This window comes from Acipenser ruthenus, chromosome 10 (assembly GCF_902713425.1).
Source record: "Acipenser ruthenus chromosome 10, fAciRut3.2 maternal haplotype, whole genome shotgun sequence".
NCBI lineage: Eukaryota > Metazoa > Chordata > Actinopteri > Acipenseriformes > Acipenseridae > Acipenser > Acipenser ruthenus.
In genome coordinates, this window is record NC_081198.1 from 39,906,920 (window position 1) to 39,929,779 (window position 22,860).

Below are 22,860 nucleotides of genomic sequence, written 5' to 3' on the forward strand. Positions count from 1 at the left end.
GCTGGTTATAAGAAAAATAAACAAATAAACAAACAAAGTCTACTGTATTATAGTCTTGAAAAGACAAAGATTGCTGTAACCACGTGCAGGGTTTTTCTAATATACCCAAGTAACCAGTAAAGGAACCAAAACTAGTATAAAATCCCAACACATCATAGCAGAATTATGTATTTATCATCATGACCTGGAAGCTGAGCTCTATAGCACCAGCAAAACAGTCCCATTTTTCATAATATCCAAACAAAGAAAAAAACACACAAATCCATAAGTGAACAAAAAAATGTTTTATTCCAACTTAATCCAAGATAAAACTATTTAACATCTAGTGTACACAGTCACTTGATCCATTATCTTTTGATTTCTGTCAAAATACTTTTTTTAGCTCCAACAGTTTAAAAAAACAAACAAACAAAAAAAAAAAAGTATACAGTTAGTACCAATGTCACCAAAAAGGTAGTCACTGTCGGTCGTAAATCAGGCTCAGTCACCATTTCTACCAGTCATGCTGAGGGTCATGTCATTTAACTCATTTCTGCAGAAACAAAAAACACATCACAACCATGAAGATGCAACATTAAAGTCTCTCATACATATCCATCGCCAAGGATTAAACACATTGTAGGGGTCAGTACAATGACCAAGTAGATTGTCATGTCCTACATCCACAGCATCAGAATCAGACAAGTGTAGCCTGTAATAGCTCAGCCAATCAGGTGTCTGCAGTATAGTAATTATACAGCATGTGTTGGTGGTCTTGAGTGTCTGTTTTATTTTATTTCAGTCTATCGTGCATTCATTCAAATCCAACAGAATACTCCCTTTGAGGGCTTGTGGGTTATTCATCTATCCTCATTCACGGAATAGCTACATTAGGTCACGGTGTATAAACTATTCATGCAATAATTAGTAAAACACTGTCAGTACAATACAAAAAATGCTTTTAGTCTTTGGTGTATATTTTGGATCGTTTCTCAGCATGTATTAATTGAAATGAGCTGTAGTGTCTAATACATGTCCGTGTCACTTGCATGAAAATTTGAGTTTCCTTTTTTCAGCATGCATTTCTTTAGATATTATGGTTATTATAGGATGGTTTGGATTATTCAGTTTAGGTTGGCTAATAAATTGTTTATATTGGTTTATACTGCAGCATTTAATATTAGCAAAAAGAAAAAACACACATGACGTTTGGCTATAGCTTTCTTAATATGGGTTTATGATTAGAACTGTGCTGCAGTCAGTCACCTTCAGACCTTGGAAACTGATAGTGTCTGATCTACACTTATCTGGTCAATATTACTACTGTTGTGAGCCACTCTACTTCAAAGTCTGAAACCACATACCCAAATATCTATGTAATTATTAACTCCTTGCACAAAAGGTTTTGAATTCACATGGGCTGGCAACAAATGCAATATGTGAATAAATCCACTGAGCCTCAACTTACTTATTGAAAATAAAACTGCAAAGTAGCTGTGGATAACAAATTTGCATTCCCAAAACAGGACGTAAATTGTCCTATGGTCAGGGACTCATTCTGGTTAAACTTGAATGTCACTCCAAACGCGACAGAGGTCAACAGTGTTTGCATACAACTCTGCATTGCAGATGAAACCGTATTGTAGTAACATTATGGCTTTATCGAAGAAATTCTACAAAAATCATGTTTAAATATGTTTTCTTATTACACTAGCTCAATAGCATAGATTGCTATCTTGTAGATTTCGATTTATATAGCTTCAAACTGATGGTCTCACTGAAAAGAAAGCAGCTTACCCTTTCATTACTTACCAATACAGATTCATTGAGATCTAATATGTTCTCTGTCGCTTATGAGATTCTTCTTTGGGTGGATCGGCAAGCATCACTTTGAGTTTGACTCCATTTATCACTTTACCGTGCAAAGTTATCATGGCCTCATTGGCACTCTTTCTGTCTGCAAATTTAATGTATCCAACATTGCGCCCCTGCACAATGTACACTTCTATGAGGGATCCAAATCGACTGGAGGGGGGGGGGGGGGGGGGGGAGGAGGAGGCAGATTAAACATTTAAACCAGCAATAGCACCCAAACCCCAAAATAATAACCTTAGTCTCCCCCCCCTCCCCTCTCCCCCCCAAAAAGGACTATAAAATTCTATGTGTATCTTATCTGCCACACCACTATTTTGGGCTGATAGCATTAACAAAGTTACAGAAAGTTTGAGCTTTCAAAATAGGGCCTAAAAAGGACAGACTCAATAAACAGTAACTGCTGGAGTTCCATCTTATGACCATCTTATGGAGAAACAGTCATTGTACAGTATCACAGATTAGTTAGCTATCTAGATATGATAGCATTTCAAGATACAACACAAAACAGAACTATACACAGCCATTGTTTTCCCCAAAAAGGGAACTACTCTATCACAGAATAAAAATAAATTTTACTCTTCTACTCTTTAATGAACATGTATATTTAGCTCCTTACCAGAAAACATCCTCCAAAACATCTACAGACAAAGGAGCTGGATTAAAGACGATAAAAAGCCTCTCCTTGACTCTGCTATCAGCTGGAGCCAGTTTTCTGTGTGGAGGCAAGGAGACATCTGTCTGCAAGCGATTCATCTGAGTGTTGCTTCCAGAAGAGTACCCCTTAAATTCAAAAACACAATGGGAAGATTTGCACATTAAAAGAAGGTCACAAAATAAAATTGTGACCCAATTTTTTATATATATATATATATATATATATATATATATATATATATAATTCAAACCCAAAGGATATGCCTGTCTATTGTGCTTAAGTGCAACAAACTCTAGATGTTGTCATAGCACTGTACATTGTTGACTGCATGCATAGAAAAAGGCCCAAAACAAAGTTATAGGGAAACTGTTTCCCAGCAATAGATAATCTGCATAGCAGAGCTTGTTTCTTGCTAGAAATACCTGCAAAAACAACCCAATCAAGACAGGATCTTCCCCTGCATATATAATTGAATTACTTACAGAGTTTGGTTTCATTAATTGCTGACCAACTGGACTACTCCAAACCATGGACATCATCTGAGCGGTAACCAGCTGCAAAGCCATCATTCCAACAGGACTGCGAAACCAGACAGCAGCATTAAGGTAACTTTACATTGAACAATGTCTCATAGCAAGCATATCATTCAGCAAGAACTAAAACATTGAAGTAAGCTAGATGGCATCAAACCTGAAAGGCCATTTATGGTCACAATTCCAGATCATGAAAAAAAATGTGTGACATTTGATAGAACAAAATGTGCAAAAAAAATTAGCCTTACCTTGACTTTTCTTCTCCATCCTCTATGTAGGTAAGAACCAGCCTATTTCCAGGAGGGTATTCAAAACCGTGCAGTTTTTCTTTTGCATATACTGCTGATCCCACATTATTATACCGAACCAAAGCTTGACCTAGAAATATCATTGAGCAAACAGAATATATTAGCCAGAATTTCATGAATATTCATCATAGAAACTTCTGATATCTGGATTTAGACAAGAAAGATTAGTACCTTTATTATATCCATAAGGATCTCTCTGCATTTCACAATTATCCAGACCAGGAATGAGGTCAAAAAGATTAAACATCTGTTCCTGTGACAGACTGGCTCGGGAAGAGACCAACAGACATTTAGTGATCGAGTCACTGCCTCGAATCTCATTCACTCCAAAATTACCGGCTTCAGCTGCACACATGGAGAAACACAGAGTCAGAACCAGAACAGGGCAACTCATGTACAAATGAACACTGTTGCTTTCTGCAGAAAACTTAATTCATATTCTTGTCTATATTTAGTGACCTTTCTTTATCCCACTGATTATCAGTGTAATGAGTAAGGTTACTTTATGGGAGGTGATTACATACCAAATGGATATGAATTCATTCCAGGATCGTGGCTCATGTGATCAAATCTTGGAGTACTGAAATAATCATTTTCACAGGATGCAGAAGTTCTGTTTTTGGGTTCTGCAAGTATTGCTCTGTAATCTGCATACAAGGGAAGACTTTGTTAAGACTTTGAAATGAAGAAGGACATGCTGGGGGAACAATGTATATTCCAAGCAGTAATAAAATTCAACAATGCACTGAACTTAGTGACACTTATTTCAGTAGTGTTTACGAAAAACAAGATTCGGGCTAGGCTGTCGTGCATTTTTGTTTTTATTTTTAGTTCGGGCCTTTGCATACATTTTTTTTTGTTATATGGAAACAAAAAGTAGTATGAAACAATGCTCTTACTTCTGTCACAGTTTTCAATAGCCATGGCTGCTTGGGAAGGCTTCAAGTATCTCACATAGCCCAAACCTTTACTTTCTCCTGTGGTCTTATTCCTTATAACAATGCAATACTCAATGTCGCCATATTCCTAAGGAAAAACAGACATTGTTATGAATGTATTAGTAGTAGTACTATACCGAGCATCAACTGAAACTTATCACTATTTTAACACATTTATTTTCGAAAAAAAATACGGTATATAAGAGATAGACATTGACGAAACGTTTTTGGTTTCTTTTTAATCACTCGATCATTCATCCTTGACCATGACATGCTATGACTGAAGCATATGCACTTAATCACTTAATTTGTGACAGTTGGTTGGACACTGGATATGGAGTGATTTCAGCTGTTGAATTGCAAGCTTGAATAAAAGCAATAAAGACAATCACAGAAAAAAAACAAAATGCCACGTCTGTCAAGACAGCAGCGCTTTCATGCAATCGGCATGTTAGAGGCTGCACTAGGGCAGTGTGCTGTGGCTCGCCATCTTGGGTGCTCACCGCCAGCAATTTCAAACCTGGCGAGGCGGTATAACCAGACACACTCTGTCAATGACAGGCTACGAACTGGGAGACCAAGAGTCACAACGCCTGCACAAGATCGACAGACCATTTTGCAACATCTTCATGATATCAATTGTTAATCAGCAGAAGAAAAAGTCACTGCACCTGCTCTAAAACAGAGTTTGTCATTTTTCAATCACATCTAGTGAATGTTATCCAAATATAAGCGATAAGTTTCTTTTGATGCTCAAATATAAGAGATCGGTTTCTTTTGGTGCTCAAATATAAGTGACACGTTTCTTTTGATGCTCAAATATAAGAGATCAGTTTCTTTTGGTGCTTAGTATAGTAATATTATTAAATCTGAAGGTACACTTCAGTTAGATGAGGAAGGAAACAGACAGTCTTCTCAAAAACCACAACCTCCGGATTGTGTCACCCCTTGTGACTGACTGTCCCCTCAAGCGGACTTGCTGGCTGTTCTGGTACAGTATGTGAATCCCACGCAGAAAAAATTTATTAGCGCAAAATGAGGTGATCTTTTACTAAAATATAAGGAGTACGCAAAAAACACGTCAAACAGAAGCATGAAAATAAACAAAGAAAACAAAATTGTGTTTAAAAGTGATACAATGCTATAATTTAAAAAGGATGTACTGCGTGCGAATTGAAAAGACATTTTTTTGTGTTGTTTTTATTTTTTGTTGTCCTCTTACGCATTAGACACAGGAATATCTTTAACACATTTCTCACTGGTTAGCGTGGTTTTCCTGCTACTGCAATAACACTGGTCTTTGTAGGTGGCATATTTACTGGAGCACAGACTAAAAGTGCTGCTACTACAATAAGTTTCACAGTGCAGACTAGTAGTTTTTTAGGGAATGACCTCTACATTGCACATTCAAATACCTCAGTACTGTACTTATTTGAAACTTTCGACCCTTAAAATTGTGTTCCATGTACCACAAAGCGTGCAATCTGAATTCTTTGGACATTCATGTACAAATGTGAAACAGTATCCCTACATACAAAGTGAATCGCTAAAAAATCAAAAGGTTTTGCACAACTGCATCTCTTGCATTTTACCGATGACATGCAGCAATTCTTACAACAACTTCTTCTAACCTTGAACTTTTCCTTTAAATCCTCTTCTGTAAATGTTTTGGGAATCATAATAAAGATCCTGGTCAGCTCTTCATCTTCAACATCTCGATGACTCCCAGAGGATCTGGACTGGGCAATGAACACCTGAAACACAGAAAACAACAACCTTATACAGTACCTCAGTAAATTCATTGAAAAAAAAAACAAAAAAAAAAAACCTGAAAACTTAATGGGCCTAATTGTTGTAAGCTGTAAAATGCCTGCCTGTGTTCCATTGTACATTGTAGTGGGACTCAGACAGACAGCATGCAATTCAACTGCCACAGACATTTTTTTTAATTTATTGCAAATAAGAATCCCAAACAAGGAAAAAACCGGCCCACAAATTGGAAAATAGTCAAATGTATGATGTACATTATCTGTGACTGACTGTGCATTGTGTATAGGATACTGCTTAAAAAAACACACACATTAATTGGGTGTAAAAATGCAGGGCTAAATACGATACCTTTGATCTTAAGTGGTTCCATGCAAGACAAAAAATAAACATCTCATGCTTTAAAAGGAAGCCATACCAACTGTTCAACTAACTTAACTACTTCAGTGTGAATTTTCAATACAACGAACACACACCTTTGTATGTGAAGTAAGGAGCCAACATTACTGACTCCTAACCCAAACACATTAGGCTACACCTTAAAATGCTAATTTCTGTGTACATGTTACGGACAAAGTCCAAAGTCGCCAATAACCGGGCACTGTTGTCAGAGCATAACAGATTTAAAGATCTAAACAACAACATTGACCAGGCAAGTACCAGGTGGTCAATGTTGAAACAATCATAAATACAACTACTAAAATATACTGGAGGTAATATATCTATCTATCGATAGATAGATATAGTAACCCTTGTATATCTTAGAGTACTTTGTTGTTTTATTCAACAAAATGTATTCAACATATAAAAGAACCAACTATACAGATTTAAATTAACTATTGACTATCAATTTATAACAAACAGCTCTATAAATCAAATACATTCTCAACTATTATTTCTAAGTAAGAGAAGAACAGAGATACACAATATACACCTCAGTGAAAATAGAACTGCTTAATAGCAAATATGAAACGGGAAAATGTATCAACCTCAAAAGATTTACTTACACAACATTTGCAAATGTCCTAATGAAAAGAACGAGAAAAGTAACAAAAACATGTATGTGCTTTGAAACACAAAACCAGTAATGCGGTAATAATAGATTACTAGGAGATGGGAACTGGGTAAAAATATTATTATCAATAACAATAACAATAACAATAATAATAATAATAATAATAATTCCCGAAAATCAAAATATTGTATAAATCAGTCTTTGTTTAAACATCCCAACATATCCAGTCCCCCAAAAATATTTGTTTTTTAATCCCAAAAATAACTGGGGGGAATGCAAAATGAAAAAGCTCGGTGTCACTGGTAATCCAAATCGAGAAGGATGATTCTTCACAGAATATTCTTGCTGATCACGGTTCAGGAATGAAGATCCAAAAGCAGGCCAAGGCGTACACAGTAATAACACAGCTGCATTGTAGTTTTGTGGTTGTTATTTATAGTTTTTTTTTTTTTTTTTTATGTTTCCATAAACTATACTAATTGAACTACGATGGATTACAAACATGCAAATACTGTGACATGAACATTTGTCACTGACATGAGACTAATGGCAAACCCAAAAGTGTTGTGGTGAGGGGAATATCCTAATACCCGGAACTTTGATCTGAAGTCTTACCAGAAGTTTACAGTATACCCATCACGTCTCGCCCAGTGCAACAAACAGTTTTGTGGAATTTTTGTCTCCTTTTGGGCAATACCACCAGGGTCATTTAGGATGTAGCTTTACAGGTATCTCTGTTTAACTAAAGCAACTGAGTATGGTACTTTTCTCAAAAAGGTCTAATCTAGCACCATTTATGGTAGGTGTCAAAATAAACATCTTTTTTATATTCTGCTGATCTGACCATGGACTTTTCCTTGTTTCATTTTGACTTCTCCGGCGTGTATTTGTCAAATTTCTCAGTACGCCAACTTCCTATTACACTGTATGAGAACACTTTACGTGCAAGTTACGTGTTCTACAGCTTTTCAGAAGCAGTACCTAAGTGTGAGTGGTCACTTAAGTGTGCTTTCTCCACATAAACAATCATTAACTTCTCTTTGCACTGTTCTCTGATATTAACTCCAACTCAACCTATTCCATATTTAAAAGAAACATATTCACTAACATTTTAATAATAATACCAAAATAGTCAAGAAAGAAACAGTCGCGTTGGCAGCCACGTGTTTCTGCAATGATAACGTATCTATCAAAGGTTTTTGAGACAGCCTGCACGGATTTAGTCATTTGCATTCACATTGTGCATTATCCGATTCTTTTTTTTCCAGATGCATTTTAATAATAATAATAATAATAATAATAATAATTATAATAATAATAATAATAATAATAATAATAATAATAATAATAATAATATACCTTAATTGGTTTTGTTCCTTCTGCAAGACATTTCCCGTGCATGTCTTCCATAGCTTTGCATGCCTGCGATGATTTGGCAAATTTAACGAAGGCAACTCCTTTCGACTCTTTAGTGTGTTTGTCTTTTACCACCCAGATGTCTTGAATCTCCCCAAAAACTGAAAAATGCTCCCGAATTACCTCGTCAGTAGTGGACTTACTTGTCACTAAGAACAACCGACTGTTTGGAGGATCATCAAGGCTATCTGCATACGTTCTAACATTGGAATCATCCATCAATGCAATAATCTACTCAGAACCAGACTATTTAGAAGCTGAACTGTTATAGTAATACAATCAAGCAGCGCTACGATTTAAAGAGAGTACACCCCGTGCGGCTATGATAGGGTGCATTCACAGAGATCATTCTGCGCAGATTCTATGCAGAATCTGACAATTTAGCCAATGGGTGCGTTCACAGAGATCATTCTTAGGAGATCATTGGCTAAACTGGTCAGATTCTGCGCAGAATGATCTCCGTGAACGCATCTTTATTGTGCGCCTTCAACCTATGAGACAAAGAGGCCCTTCACAAAATACCCGTCAAGAGTCTACACTCCCCTCTTACTTAAACGTGAAGCCAATAACGCCATCTATCGGCCCGGGTTTACATTTTTAGTATACCCGCAGCTATCTAACCGATATTTCAAAATAAAAGTTAAGCAAGACACAGTTTGGTTCCATTATAAAACCAAACTTCACCGCTCTTGGAAACATGTATGAAACACATCTTTACCAACATTATAGTTGTCAGTTTATATTTGTGCTTAACTGAAATAGTTTCAGAAACTATTTCCTCAGAAGGACTTTGTACTTGAACAGAAAATTATATATTAATTTGTTGACCTTTGAATCATATCATTCAGGAAACATCTAGACTTCAAAACCAAACTAGATCCATAGTTGAACATGCTGGACAATCACATTTACAATCTTGGGTATGTTGAAAGACATATTGTTATTTGAGAATGCTTAATGCCTATACTATTAACAAGTGGGATGTAGCATCACAGTAGCGTCTGCTACTTTGGTGCGTGAGACTCATAAAGTAAGCCTCGCAGATGGTCAGGTATGTCCTAAACCCTGCTAGGTACAGATGGGGATTGCAGTAACCACACACCAGACTTTTGCAGACATTAAAGGTTTGCTAACATAACGGGGTTTAACAGTAGAGTTTTGAGCAAAATACAGGAGAAAATCTGTCGCCGGAGTTGTCCGGGAGAAGTGTCCAAAAAACGGGAGAGTCCCGGCAAATAAGGCAGAGTTGACAGGTCTGTAATTGTTATCAATTTTCATGGTTAATGCATCTATCCACAAAGAGTTAGAGTACGAGTTACCCCAAAACAGACCCTTTATTGTCATTAATTCTACAATGAGAAAAAAAGTCTGTCTTTCTAAGTTTTCTACAAGTGGTGAGGTAGTTTTAAGAGGGGGCAGAAATTACTATTCCAATTGTACAACCCTAGTGGTCATTTCTAAAACCACCTCATTTCAGAAATTTTGCTTTTAGGATTTTATTCAGAAGCAGTGGTTAAAAAGTGTATTCATTAATGGGCCTAGAACAAAAATATCTCAGAATTTTAAAAATAACATAACAGGACTGTTCCATTAACTAATTAAATATTATGTCAAAGAATTAACATTTGTCCTTGATGGTGTTAATGTCGAGAGGTAATTATGTCGAATTATTTCCACCAACTTCAGTGTTTTTTTTTGTTTGTTTTGTTTTTTTAACATTACCATATTTAACATACGAGGAATTATTGACTGGGAAACATAAGTGAAAGAGACATTTCACGCCAGATAATTAAATACAGAATACTATTTGTACTACATCTTACAGCTGTCCAGCAGCATGGCTATCTTCCACATGACCTTCGTTTAACGAAATACCACCAGCCAACAAATTGTACCTTGCGTTCTTAGCCAACGGGGTTACAGAATCGACTAGCACAACATCGGCCATTATTGGTTTCTTTTTGTCAATGCTTTCCCAATGCAGAATAAATAAATAAATAATAATTTAATGGGCGTGTAAAACCTGCAGTTGTCGTCATAGGAGATGTGACTTTAATCCAGATGATTGGTCCATGCGCTTTCTGTGACGTGTTTTACTAGTGCCTGCCTGTAAATTCTGTGACCTTCCTCAAGCGGAATTGTGGAAGTTGTGTTGTGCCGGTTGGAGAGACTGTGCTAAGCGCAGAAGCAGCAGCCGCAGCCCATCTTGGTTGTAATATTTGCTTTTTAAATATAAAGGTAAGCTTTGGGTTGATATTTTCTTAACCACGTTGTACTATAAATAATCCTTATGTATTTGATAGTTTCTTTAGTGAAAGGTCATTACTGCTTCTATGCATCTTCAGTTGTGTGTCCTTGTCTTGGATTTGAATTTGAAAAGGCCTTAGGCCTGTATAGTTCAGTCAAACATTGATACAACGTTTCCTTTTGGCGTTATACATCCAGTTTAGCTCGTGATTAGCTGAAAGATCATTGTGATGTGGGCATATTGTGTAACACAGGGGTTTTGGTTATTTTATATAACAGAAATACCCCCTTCCTGGGCGATACCTATTTGCCAGGAGGGGAAATGGTGAGGTGGCTGTTCGACTCGTTTTGGACAGTTTGAGCGTTAGACTGTGTATATTTATTATGTTTTCTTTAGAAATACAAACTTGTATACACCGCTTTACTATTATATAAGTGAAGGCTTACTACTACTCGGATTACAGAGCACACACCGAATTTACAGTAAAATCAATTCAGATTATGTACAATTTACTTAAACTACATGTGCCAGTAATTCTTGGACTGCAGTTGATAACTAGATTTATATTGATTAATTTAGTCAACTGTAATTTCCCTTTGCAATTTAATTCGTTAAACATTAATTCATGTTCAGTTCACGTGACGTTACGTGATTTTGTAACATTTTGTTTTTTTATTATTATTTTATTTTAGTACAGAATATTCTTCGAATGCCGGCAGATAGTTTTCTCACGCTACCAGGTAGCAAGATTATGAAAATTGGCTAAAGTAGGACATCTATGTACAAGTGAAATAATTAGGTCTATAGGGGTGGATTTATTTTGTGCTCTGTATTTCTTTTTTGTAGTGTGTAGTTGAAGGTCATTGTTCTACAGTTTTGGTATACATGCTTACTAAGGCTATACATGCTTACTGAAGTTGTGTTATCTTGGCAAATATGTGGCTTATATACGTTTTTGTGTGGTTTTTCATATACTTTTCTTGAGATGGCCAAGATTTTTGCAACATCGGCACAGGACATACCGTTGGAAGGTTATGCATTTGACATGCCAAAATCATTTATTTGTATGTATTTATTTATTTTGTTCCCACAGGACAAACATGGCAGACATTGAGAAGGGAAAGAAGACTTTTGTCCAGAAGTGTGCACAGTGCCACACAGTTGAAAAGAATGGAAAGCACAAGGTTGGCCCAAACCTGTGGGGTCTGTTTGGCCGCAAAACAGGACAAGCAGAAGGCTTTTCTTACACGGAGGCAAACAAGAGCAAAGGTAAAAGCAAACGCAATTTTGAAAAGGGTCTCTCTATCCAGGGCTTAACCTCGTATGTATTCATCTTTGTATTTATTTCTCCCTTTTCTCTAGGTGTTACCTGGGGAGAAGATACACTCATGATATACTTGGAAAACCCAAAGAAATATATTCCAGGAACTAAAATGATTTTTGCGGGCATCAAGAAGAAGAATGAGCGTACTGACTTAATTGCGTATTTGAAAAAGGCAACAGCCGAGTAGAATATGTAATCTAATTTAATTTCAGTGTACAGATTGCTGTAATATGCTGTCCCTTTAATAATCTGTGGTAACATGGTTTTTAAACTGTTGAGGCCTTGTGTCATTCTTGGCATCTTGCAATGACCATTTTGTTGCTGGAACCTCAAATAAAAGCAATTTTATGCTCAAGATCGCTTGGTTTAATTGAGACAGATAAGAATACCAATATGCATGTGCTTAAGGCTTTTTATCTGAAGAGTGTAATTAGTTACTAAACTGTAAATTCTACTTATCTGATTTTTTTTTTATTTTATAAAGCAATTATTTCAACCCATTGTATGACCTTGGTAATAAAGAGCACAATTTGTTAGGTCCTCTCTCCAAGTTAGAAAATTAGAGAATGCCACAGTAGTTCAAATTGTGATTTGGCAGAAGTACCTTGATACATTTGAGAGGTCATTCAGAAACCTATTATCTAGCTTCTTACTCCTGGGGAAAACTGTTGTAACCTTTTAGTGGTAGTTCCCAACATGTGAGGGTGTGAAACCAGTTTTAAATTAGTTGGGTGTGGCCTGTTTAGAATGGTTGTCAGAAGCCTTAGTCTTGTCAATGGAAACTCTAATGGAATGAGCACACCTTTAAACCTATTCTTTGTGTAATGTGCATGTCAATTGAAGGTCACCGATGTATCTGGTATAAGACAACGACAGATACTTTATTACCATATCTTGGGTAATGTGATTTGCTCGTCTTTACTTAGAGGAGAAATCCAGTGATACTATAGGAAAACGGGCAGAATTATTTTGCTATTCACTTTAAAAAGAGTAGATTTCCTGCAGTGCTAAAGATAATTATAAAATACAATAGCTTAATTTCCTATGTCTTGTTTATGTTTTTATTCTGTTATGTTTATAATCATTCTATGTGGTTCCCAGATTTCTTTGCTCCAATGGTTATTCCCATTTTTTCTTTAAATCTGACTTTACCAGGCTGTGAGTTTGTCTGGAGTCCTGTGACAATATGACCTTTCAACTCTGCCAGGTGGGGCTGAAAGGTCACACAGTCATGTGATTTGAACGGAATGAGGAAGTCTATTCCATCCTTCTACTTTGAATTCTCCAAACAAACTCGAAGGCAGATCTTGAGAAAAATGATTAGATTAACAAAACCTAGATCCACTATACAATGTGCAATCAGCACATGTTAAGACCAAGTCATTACTATTCACATCATTCACAACCACATTTCAGAATGTGCATTTTTAGGACATTTAAATAGGGTGTTACACCTCTACTGCTTTTAAATTGAACTGTTAAAGGAAATAATGGCAAGGTAAGTGTTAAACTGGTGCAATTGTATGAATGTAGTTAAATATAATATTTATAATTAAATATAAATATATACCATCCTCCAACACAGCAGTGCTTGTATTGCCCATTTTACCCCACTCAAAGTACTGTTCACACTTAACTTTCTTGGTATACCTGAACATGTGTGGAGTAGTGGTTAGGGCTCTGGACTCTTGACCAGAGGGTCATGGGTTCAATCCCAGGTGGGGGACATTGCTGCTGTACCCTTGAGCAACGTATTTTACCTAGATTGCTCCAGTAAAAACCCAACTGTATAAATGGGTAATTGTATGTAAAAATAATGTGAACTCTTGTAACAACTGTAAGTCGCCCTGGATAAGGGCGTCTGCTAAATAATAATATAATAAACCAGATTAAATGCACCGTGTTAACGTAGTTATATTTTATTTTTTTTGCATTCTCCATGCTTTTGTTTTCTCCAGTATTCAATTTTTTAGTAATTTAGTAATTGCCAATTATTTTTTTATTTTCTCCCAATTTGGCTGGCATATCCAATTATTTTTAGGCTCAGCTCACCGCTACCACCCCTGCTGACTTGGGAGTGGCGAAGACGAACACACGCTGTCCTCCGAAGCGTGTGCCGTTGCTGACCACTTTTTTTCAGGCTGCAGATTTACTATGAAGGCATCCTAGAGCTACAGCGTTGGAGGAAAACGCAGCTCTGGGCAGCTTACAGGGAAGCCTGCAGGCGCCAGGCCAGACTACAAGGGTCGCTGGTGCGCGATGAGCCGAGGACACCCTGGCTGACCTAAGCCCCCCCCCCTGGCCAATTGTGCCCTGGACTCGAACCTGCGACCTCCTGGCTATAGGGCGTATTCAATTTTATATTGCTTTTCTCTGTATTAGAATGTACCTGTAAAATCCTAGTGGCCAGCTCCTTTTGAGTAATTTCTGATTCCAAAGAAATCACAAGATACGTGATCTTTCAACTGTGCTTGGTCCACCTGCTTCGTACTACCTTTATAGACCAGATCATATAATAGCCAGTAATACTGAAATAAGCATACAATTATAAGACAAGTATAGATAGGCTGAATGGCCTCCTGTCGTTTGTAAACTTTCTTATAAGACAAACATGGAAATCACGTGCTTTTGGAATGAGGAAATAAAAAGGTGAAACCTACATACCACAACCAACCCTGGATAGAGCAGGTCAGCTAAGGTGTGTGTTGAGGTCCTGTGCTACAGTACTCTAGTGTAGTCCACTTGGGGTAAAGAAATTGGACATTTCAAGGACAACCAGACACAAATGATCTCCACATTAGATAGAACAAATATTAAAGTGTTGAACTGAAGTAACATACTGTAACTTCCAGAGTAAGGGAATACTGTATAACTGCATTTGAAACATGAACTGTTTCATCAGTACTGTTTGGAAATGATATACTTGTAATAAGGTATCCTTATGCTGAAGTATATTCTTTGTATATCCAGTTTCAGTCTAGTAAGTTTGATAGAGATTTGTCATCTTTGGACACTACTTGGTACATTTCCACTATTGCCTATTATGATGTACATTTTATTATTTTCTGATATTTATTTACAATCCAATTTCAATGTATTACCCACCAACGGTTATTGCCTAGTTTAAGACTACCATCTTAATCAAATTACAGTACTAGTTATTGAGATTCTAATTCCACCACTGCTGTGTGTAAATAGAGATCCATCCATCCATTCATTACCATTAACCGCTTACTCTTTTAAAGGGTCGCGGTGAGCCGGAGCCTAACCCAGCATACACAGGGCGCAAGGCGAGACTTGTAAATAGAGATGAATGATGTATTATGTATGCCACTGCTGTGTAGATCATAAGAAAATTGTCCAAACACGCAAAAGTGGATTGAATATTGTATGATTATTTACTACTTAAACCATTTATAGTGGTGTAAGTAATATTGCGTTCATTTTAAAACAGTAGTGCACTTAACTCCCGCTTTTCGTTTAGTTCAATGGCGTAGGATGCGTAAAGAAAAAATAAAAACTTGCATGCATGATGCATCAGTGCATGCAGAAACGAAGACACGCTCATTTTACAGATACGCTCTATTTCCTGATGCGCTTTAACTGAACCGGCTGATTACGTTTTGCTGAGGTCACCGTACTGTAAGATATACATTATATAATTCAAGGAATAGATTCATTCAGTTAAACTCAACAGTTCGACCAGCTTAATGCTTCTTATCCATAAACGCTCACAATATAGAATGCGACCTTAAAATCCCGACACGCTTTGTAGAAGCCTAATAACTGTTGCATACTTGTTTAATATACATATTCATCAGCTGTTGCTCTTTTGAATAATTTAAACATTGCATATTACAATACAATATAGCCTACATGCAATCTCTCAGTTGACAACTATCCACGATCTACCTGTGTAAATATATTGAAATAAACGAATGTGCATTTGTGAGATATAATGTTGATAACACTATGTAACACAATTTTTGTTCCTGGGTAGTAAGTGTTATTTCCTAATTGCTTATGCCTCAAAAGTATAGAAAATGGCTATTATTCCCCACAAATTTTGCTTTTGTGACCAGGACAGTGATATTTTGAAATTTACCTATTTCCAATGAGAAAACGGGCGAATTTGTGTCTTTTCGTTCACATAAAGTCCGAAAAAAACAACATATGAATCCAAATTAACATGTATTTATACTAAAGTAATACAAAAATGACTACAAAAGATTTCAAAGTGAGTAGTTTTTCGAGATTTACGATTATACTGTAAATCACTTTCACGAATCAGCCCCCAAATGTAGTCTCCCATCATGTTCTCGTTATACTGTCCTTGGTAGCGGCGTTCAAAGTCCAGTATATCCTGGTGGAAGCGCTCGCCTTGCTCCTCCGAGTACGCTCCCATGTTCTTCTTGAATTTATCAAGATGAGCATCAAGGATATGGACTTTGAGGGACATCCTACAGCCCATTGTGCCGTAGTTCTTCACCAGAGTCTCAACCAGCTCCACATAGTTTTCGGCCTTGTGATTGCCCAGGAAGCCCCGAACCACTGCGACAAAGCTGTTCCAAGCCACTTTCTCCTTACTATTGAGCTTCTTGGGGAATTCATTGCACTCCAGGATCTTCTTTATCTGTGGTCCGACGAAGACACCAGCTTTGACCTTTGCCTCAGACAGCTTAGGGAAGAAGTCTTGAAGGTGCTTGAAGGCTGCCGACTCCTTATCTAGAGCTCTGACAAATTGTTTCATAAGGCCCAATTTGATGTGCAGTGGTGGCATCAGCACCTTCCGGGGGTCCACCAGTGGCTCCCACTTGACGTTGTTCCTCCCCACAGAGAACTCGGTCCGCTGTGGCCAGTCCCGCCTGTGGTAGTGCGCCTTGGTGTCCCTGCTGTCCCAAAGGCAAAGATAGCAGGGAAACTTGGTAAAACCGCCTTGGAGACCCATCAGGAATGCCACCATTGCAGCCTCTTGATGCCATCTCAGAAAAATGCAGATATGTATCCACTTAGGCAGCTGGAACTAAACTGGACTGGTGGGCTTAAGGCCCCTGTATTTATACTACTATTTATATTACTGGAAAGTTCTAGAAAGTTCTAGAAGTTACTCCAAGTTTACTCAGCACTGAATCTATCTGAAATGTTCTGGAAAATAGGTAAATTTCAAAATATCACTGTCCTGGTCACAAAAGCAAAGTTTGTGAGGAATAATAGCCATTTTCTATACTTTTGAGGCATAAGCAATTAGGAAATAACACTTACTAACACTTGTCAAAAAAAAAAAAAAAAAAAAAAATATTGTTACACGGTGTAAATAATGAATTCTTCCATACATGTATTTATCATATGGAATCCCAAGGAATGCAATACAAGCAGGAAGGCAGCTGTACAGGCAATTTTGTCAGTGCTGAATATCCTATGCCAAGAATGGTCTAAACATGTCTATTTGTATTTATTTGAAGAAAAAAAACTAATGTTAGAAAAGGTAGCCTAATAATGAATGTGATGTGTTAAGGGGAGGGGTTAAGTGTGTGCAGAACAAACCCACCTACCTACATGGAACGTCACTACTGTTTCGGGGAGGGCCTCGTTCGCTGTCTGTGCTGCTGAGCTATACAAAGCATCCGCGCGCAAGGGTTCTCTGTCAAGAGCAGAGCGTTGGGCTGTCATTTGTGTGTACTGTGTGTAAGCCAAAGAAATGTTTGAGAACAAACAAGCGGAAAGCTGACGAGAACCGTTTCCTCTATCTATTTCAATGGAGCACTGAAGACACTGGCGTTTTTCTGCATTAAAATGCACAAATGCACGCAAGTGGATTATTTTGTGTTGTTGCGATTTGAATACTTACCATGCGTTTATGTTAATTAAAAGTTTGAGAGGATTTTCGGCATTGCAAATATGTCTGTTCCAAATATGGACTTTTCTGATGTAGAAAGTTTTCTCGACAAACATCCAGAGTTATTCGAAGACTACCTGAATAGGAAGGGCAAACATAGCATGGTTGAGAAATGGCTCAAAAATCATCAGGTGAATAAAACACCAGTAAATCCGAGCACTGACATCGACAAAACGGGAAGTACTGGTAGTACCGGTGTTAGTACTGCTAGCAGCAAGGGCTGTTGGATCCACAGGGGTGATGGTCTACAAAGAAGACCCTCACAGAAGGAACTGAGGAAAACTTTTGCGAGGTCCAAAGCCGTGCATGCTAACAGGACATACGACGAAAACTCCAGGGCACAGGAGCCCCTGACAAGCATGAGAAGAAGAGCTCTCCTGCGGAAAGCCAGCTCCTTGCCCCCAACTACAGCCCACATCTTGAGTGCTCTTCTGGAATCTCGAGTCAACATACCTCAGTATCCTTCCACGGCGATTGATTTCAAATACTATCTCAAGCACAATAACGAAAGGGAGTTCTTTCTTGAACTGGTGAAAGACATTTCCAATGATTTGGATTTAACTAGCCTCAGCTACAAAATCCTCGTTTTTGTCTGCATCATGGTAGATGCTGACCGTTGCTCCTTGTTTCTGGTGGAAGGCCCCGCCAATAAGAGAACTCTGGTGTCTAAATTCTTTGATGTGCACGCTGGGGCCACAGTGCTGCCTTCTCTGAGTACGGATAACTCGGATGAAGTTCAGGTGCCTTGGGGAAAAGGAATAATTGGATATGTTGCTGAGCATGGGGAAACGGTTAATATACCAGATGCCTACCAGGTACGTTTCATTACATTATACGGTATAGCGTTTTCCGCAATAATACTGAGGGATACCTGCTGTTAAACAATTCAAAGCACAAGAAGAACATATTATTAATATTAAGAATTACAATAAGAATACTCTTTCCTAATTTGTTTTAAAACCATCAAAGTTAATAAAAAATATAGATTACACGGTAAGTTTTCAAGAATTGAACATACATCTTGCAATCGATTTTTTTTTTATATATACTTTACATTGACTGTAATGTTTATTATTATTTTTTTGTATTCGAATAGAAATAATTTAAATAAATAATAAAATGTGTTTATAATCTGTTCCATAAGATGTATGATTTATTCCTAAACATTTGGTTTTACAGTGTACATTGCATAGACGTTTACAGCATGATAACATGCACACACCAGTACATAAAGTTGAGTACACGTAGGCCGTAGTGTGTTTTTAAAGATCATACCAGTTATTCGTTTTATCTTTATAGTTTTATTCTTACTTTATAAACTGAGGTTGTAAGTGCCAACTCTATATAAGTTCCACATATCTACAGTATAACAACACACTCATTCCAAGCTAGTAGAGCTTGAGTACTGTATGTAATTTAACCTCCATCAGCTGTATGTTGTAGTAGCAGTACCATCTTGTTTCTCCAGAAGATGAACTACCTGTGTTTAATCTAAACAAACACTGCCTCTGCAGTCCATTTCTTAGTGCACATTAGGCTAAATTGAAGTGTCACATTAATATTGTTAATCTTGTACTGTTGTACAATATTAAAGTTTTGAAGCACCTCCATGACAAGTTTTTATTATTATTATTATTATTATTATTATTATTATTATTATTATTATTATTATTATTATTATTATACTACGACTACTACGACTACTACTACTAATAATAATACATAAATAAAAATGTTTAGGATAATGTCTGATGTATCTCACAACAATATTGCATCTGGAAATTAGATAATATAATAAGAATAATCTGCATAGACAGACGACAGATGCTCTTTTGGAATTATTGGTAATATGAAGTGCCCTTTAAAAATTAAAAAGAAACGCAAGATGGTTTTGTCAGTGTTAGTATTGATGATGCAGGTATAACAGCAGGCATTTCCAAAAGAAAGGAGGTGTCAATAAAATATCAGAACTAGCAAATGAGGTGACACGCACAGAAAATAGGTAATGATCATTCATCTAATTTATACACATCGTGGAAAAATTAACGAAATGAGGAAAGTTAAATCGTCAGGTGTTGAAAATGACCTGACTGCAAATTTAGCTGGGCGATTTAGCGACCCACAGAACGCAAAACTTGCTCAGTAGGATGTTAAAAATGCACACCAGGAATGACTTGTATTTTATGCAGGAGTATTGTTTAAAACTTGTCAGCAGGGGGCGACTTGTATTTAGATAGTAAACGGTCACTATTATTATAATTACTGAAGTTTTTATTTAATGCGTTATCCATTTAACAGTTCATACCAGTGATATTCTTTTATGTCCAAAGACCATTTAAATTCGAACAATAAAGAACTGGTCCCTCCTTGTGATGAGGATTTAGTTTGTTTTGACCTTTCTTTCTATTAGTAAACCTTCTGTTTTCGACTTTAACGGCCGATTCGACTTTAAAGGTGGATTATGTATTTTATGTAAATCATTTGTATGTCCTTTTAAGGTTTTCTCTGAACCAAAAATTAAGGAACATTATATTGTTAAATGATGCATGCCCCAAAGGTTGGTTTATGACTTCTCTGGGAAGGTGTGTGGAGAAATGTTAAATAATTTGAGCTGAAAATAAATATGACCATTGGTAAGTTCAAATGCAAGCAAACTTGTTTGTTAAAGCAATGCATCTTAATAGAGATGCTTTTATAAGCAAACCCAATCTAAAGCAGGGGTTGTATAGAGATCATTATCAAGAGTATCAATTTATCTATAGGGTTATTGCAGAATGAGTTATGGCTTTAGTACACCCCTTGAGTGTCACAACTACATACAATATACCATAACTGCAATCTTAGAATCCACTTGTATGAGGCATACACAAATGAACATATGACATTATACTGTCATGAGGCCAAATAAAAGTACAGTCTATTAATAAAGTTTACGGTAGTCTTTCTGCACGATACATTTGTTACAGTTATATTTCACAGTCGGTGTTTGGTTCCTAATTTTATACCTGAAGGAATCAAATTACCCATTGTGACACAAAGATCCTGTTTGTATGATGTTGAATGTAGACATGTGTTTGAATAAAGAAGCTGTCTTAATATTTGTTTCTTTTTTTTTTGTCATGGTTCATAGGACCGTCGCTTCAGTAACGAAATTGATAAGCTAACGGGATACAAGACCAAGTCCCTGCTGTGCATGCCTATTGGAAACAGTGATGGGGAGATCATTGGAGTTGCTCAGGCCATTAATAAAAATCCAAGGGGTGCCCTGTTCACAGAGGATGATGAAAAGGTATGATGTAATGCACTGCATGCTATTTTTACAAACTTATATAAAACACATAAACCTTTCATGCCACCCAGAAGAGTGAAATCCACACTCATTTTCTCCCACACATGCATATTATGTTTGTTGAACTGCATTATTATGTACTTACTTTTAATGTAAAAATGTCTTCTGGACAGAACCAGTTTTCCATTGAAGCCCATATGACTGTTTTGTCACAAAGGAGGGGTCATGAAATGGTAAATTAGCCATCAGTGTGACAGGAATAATTTTTTTGTACATTAAAAACACAGCTTGAAGCTGTGTAAATGAGAATATATTTATTTTTCTATTGGACCATGAATTTCGTTTTTTCATTGTGGACACCATGCACTCTGCAGACATCCAATAGCTTGGAATTTGGGAGTTCTGCTCAGTTTACTGGTTGTGTGGGACTCCTGAATTTTACTTAGGCATCGTGACTCCAAGAAAAATGCACAACACATCCTTTATAAAAGTTTACTTCAGTAATTTTGCAGTTTCCATATGCTTTACTAATAGTTATAATAAGCCTTTACCATAGTATACCACGGTTTGCTTTTAATATACTTTACAATACCTCTGTAGGCCATGTTTTATTTTATTATTACACTTTGCATACAAGTTTGTAGGTTTACTACTGGGTTTATTCTGAAATGCAAAAAGTTGGTAAACAGTACATATTATACATTATCATCTCAAGGATATGATGGGGATTGGTATCTATCCATCAGATCGCCTCAGTGGAATTTTACAGCTTTTTAATGTACTCTTCTTTCTCTTTCTCCCCCTCTCTTGTATATATGAATAAAGTATTGTGGAGAGGCTTAAGAAAAAGCAGGTTGAACACAGATAGCCCTTTACTGACTGCAGCAAGCTCAGCAAGCGCTGACCTACGTTAGCTTGATGCAGTAAACACCCATTATGCAGTACTTGTTTGGCATCTGACAGTGATGGTGCCTAATTAGACAAACCCAAAACAATGCCCAATCCACCACCGCAACGTGTTTGCAGTACTAATCCATTTATAAACCTAATCACAAATACTGGGCAAAATCAGCAGCCCTCGTCTATATCCTAATTTACATACATAGCAACATTCTGAGAACAACACAAAATATTTAAAAGGTCTAGGTCTGCTCTCCACATTAAAGCTAATGATGAAAATAAGTTTTTCACAGCTAGACGGATCAATAACAATACTGAAGACTAGAAACAGCATAAATAAAAGTGGCTACTCACAGCAACTTTCTTTAATCTTTTCTCTATTAGGTACAGTATACCAGTGGTGCTATTGCTGGGACTACCCAGTTGAATAAGTGGTTTTCTGAAATGCTACCCCTATTCTGGTCCTTACTCAATTAAGGTTTGGAACTAAAACGTTCACCATAGACCCTATGTCTAAAATATCTCGCCGGAAAATAAAATCCTGTTATTTCTTTGAAGGAATAAGTAACAGCATGTACAGTATCTATAGTTGCCAAAAAACAACAAAAAAAGTATGAATAACAAAATAAATGAGAGGAGATTGAGTAAAATCACTTTTACTTGAGCATCTCCACTGTTAATAGGCATGGAAAGCACTCACATTATATGGTTAGAACA

General features: G+C 36.8%; 3 protein-coding genes across 3 annotated transcripts in view; 2 read left to right on the top strand and 1 right to left on the bottom strand.

Annotated features, from left to right (window-relative positions):
- Positions 1–269: 269 nt before the first annotated feature.
- Positions 270–8,887, bottom strand: LOC117403630 (RNA-binding protein 45-like). The gene is made up of 10 exons (XM_034005876.3): positions 8,430–8,887; positions 5,920–6,042; positions 4,250–4,376; positions 3,875–3,997; positions 3,522–3,695; positions 3,291–3,420; positions 2,992–3,088; positions 2,471–2,634; positions 1,792–2,004; positions 270–532 (listed from the first exon to the last, which is right to left on the bottom strand). The coding sequence occupies exons 1-9, from the start codon at positions 8,703–8,705 to the stop codon at positions 1,812–1,814; spliced, it is 1,407 nt and encodes a 468-aa protein (XP_033861767.3). The 5' UTR covers positions 8,706–8,887; the 3' UTR covers positions 270–532; positions 1,792–1,811.
- Positions 8,888–10,569: 1,682 nt separating this feature from the next.
- LOC117412329 (cytochrome c) lies at positions 10,570–12,413 on the top strand. The gene is made up of 3 exons (XM_034020617.3): positions 10,570–10,724; positions 11,828–12,003; positions 12,097–12,413. The coding sequence occupies exons 2-3, from the start codon at positions 11,835–11,837 to the stop codon at positions 12,243–12,245; spliced, it is 318 nt and encodes a 105-aa protein (XP_033876508.1). The 5' UTR covers positions 10,570–10,724; positions 11,828–11,834; the 3' UTR covers positions 12,246–12,413.
- Positions 12,414–17,693: 5,280 nt separating this feature from the next.
- LOC117412319 (dual 3',5'-cyclic-AMP and -GMP phosphodiesterase 11A) overlaps positions 17,694–22,860 on the top strand; it is a 72,132-nt gene continuing 66,965 nt past the window's right edge. The window contains exons 1-2 of the mRNA XM_034020605.3: positions 17,694–18,769; positions 21,085–21,243. Coding sequence (XP_033876496.1) covers positions 17,957–18,769; positions 21,085–21,243 — 972 coding nt within the window. The 5' untranslated portion in view covers positions 17,694–17,956. The remainder of the gene's footprint in view (positions 18,770–21,084; positions 21,244–22,860) is intronic.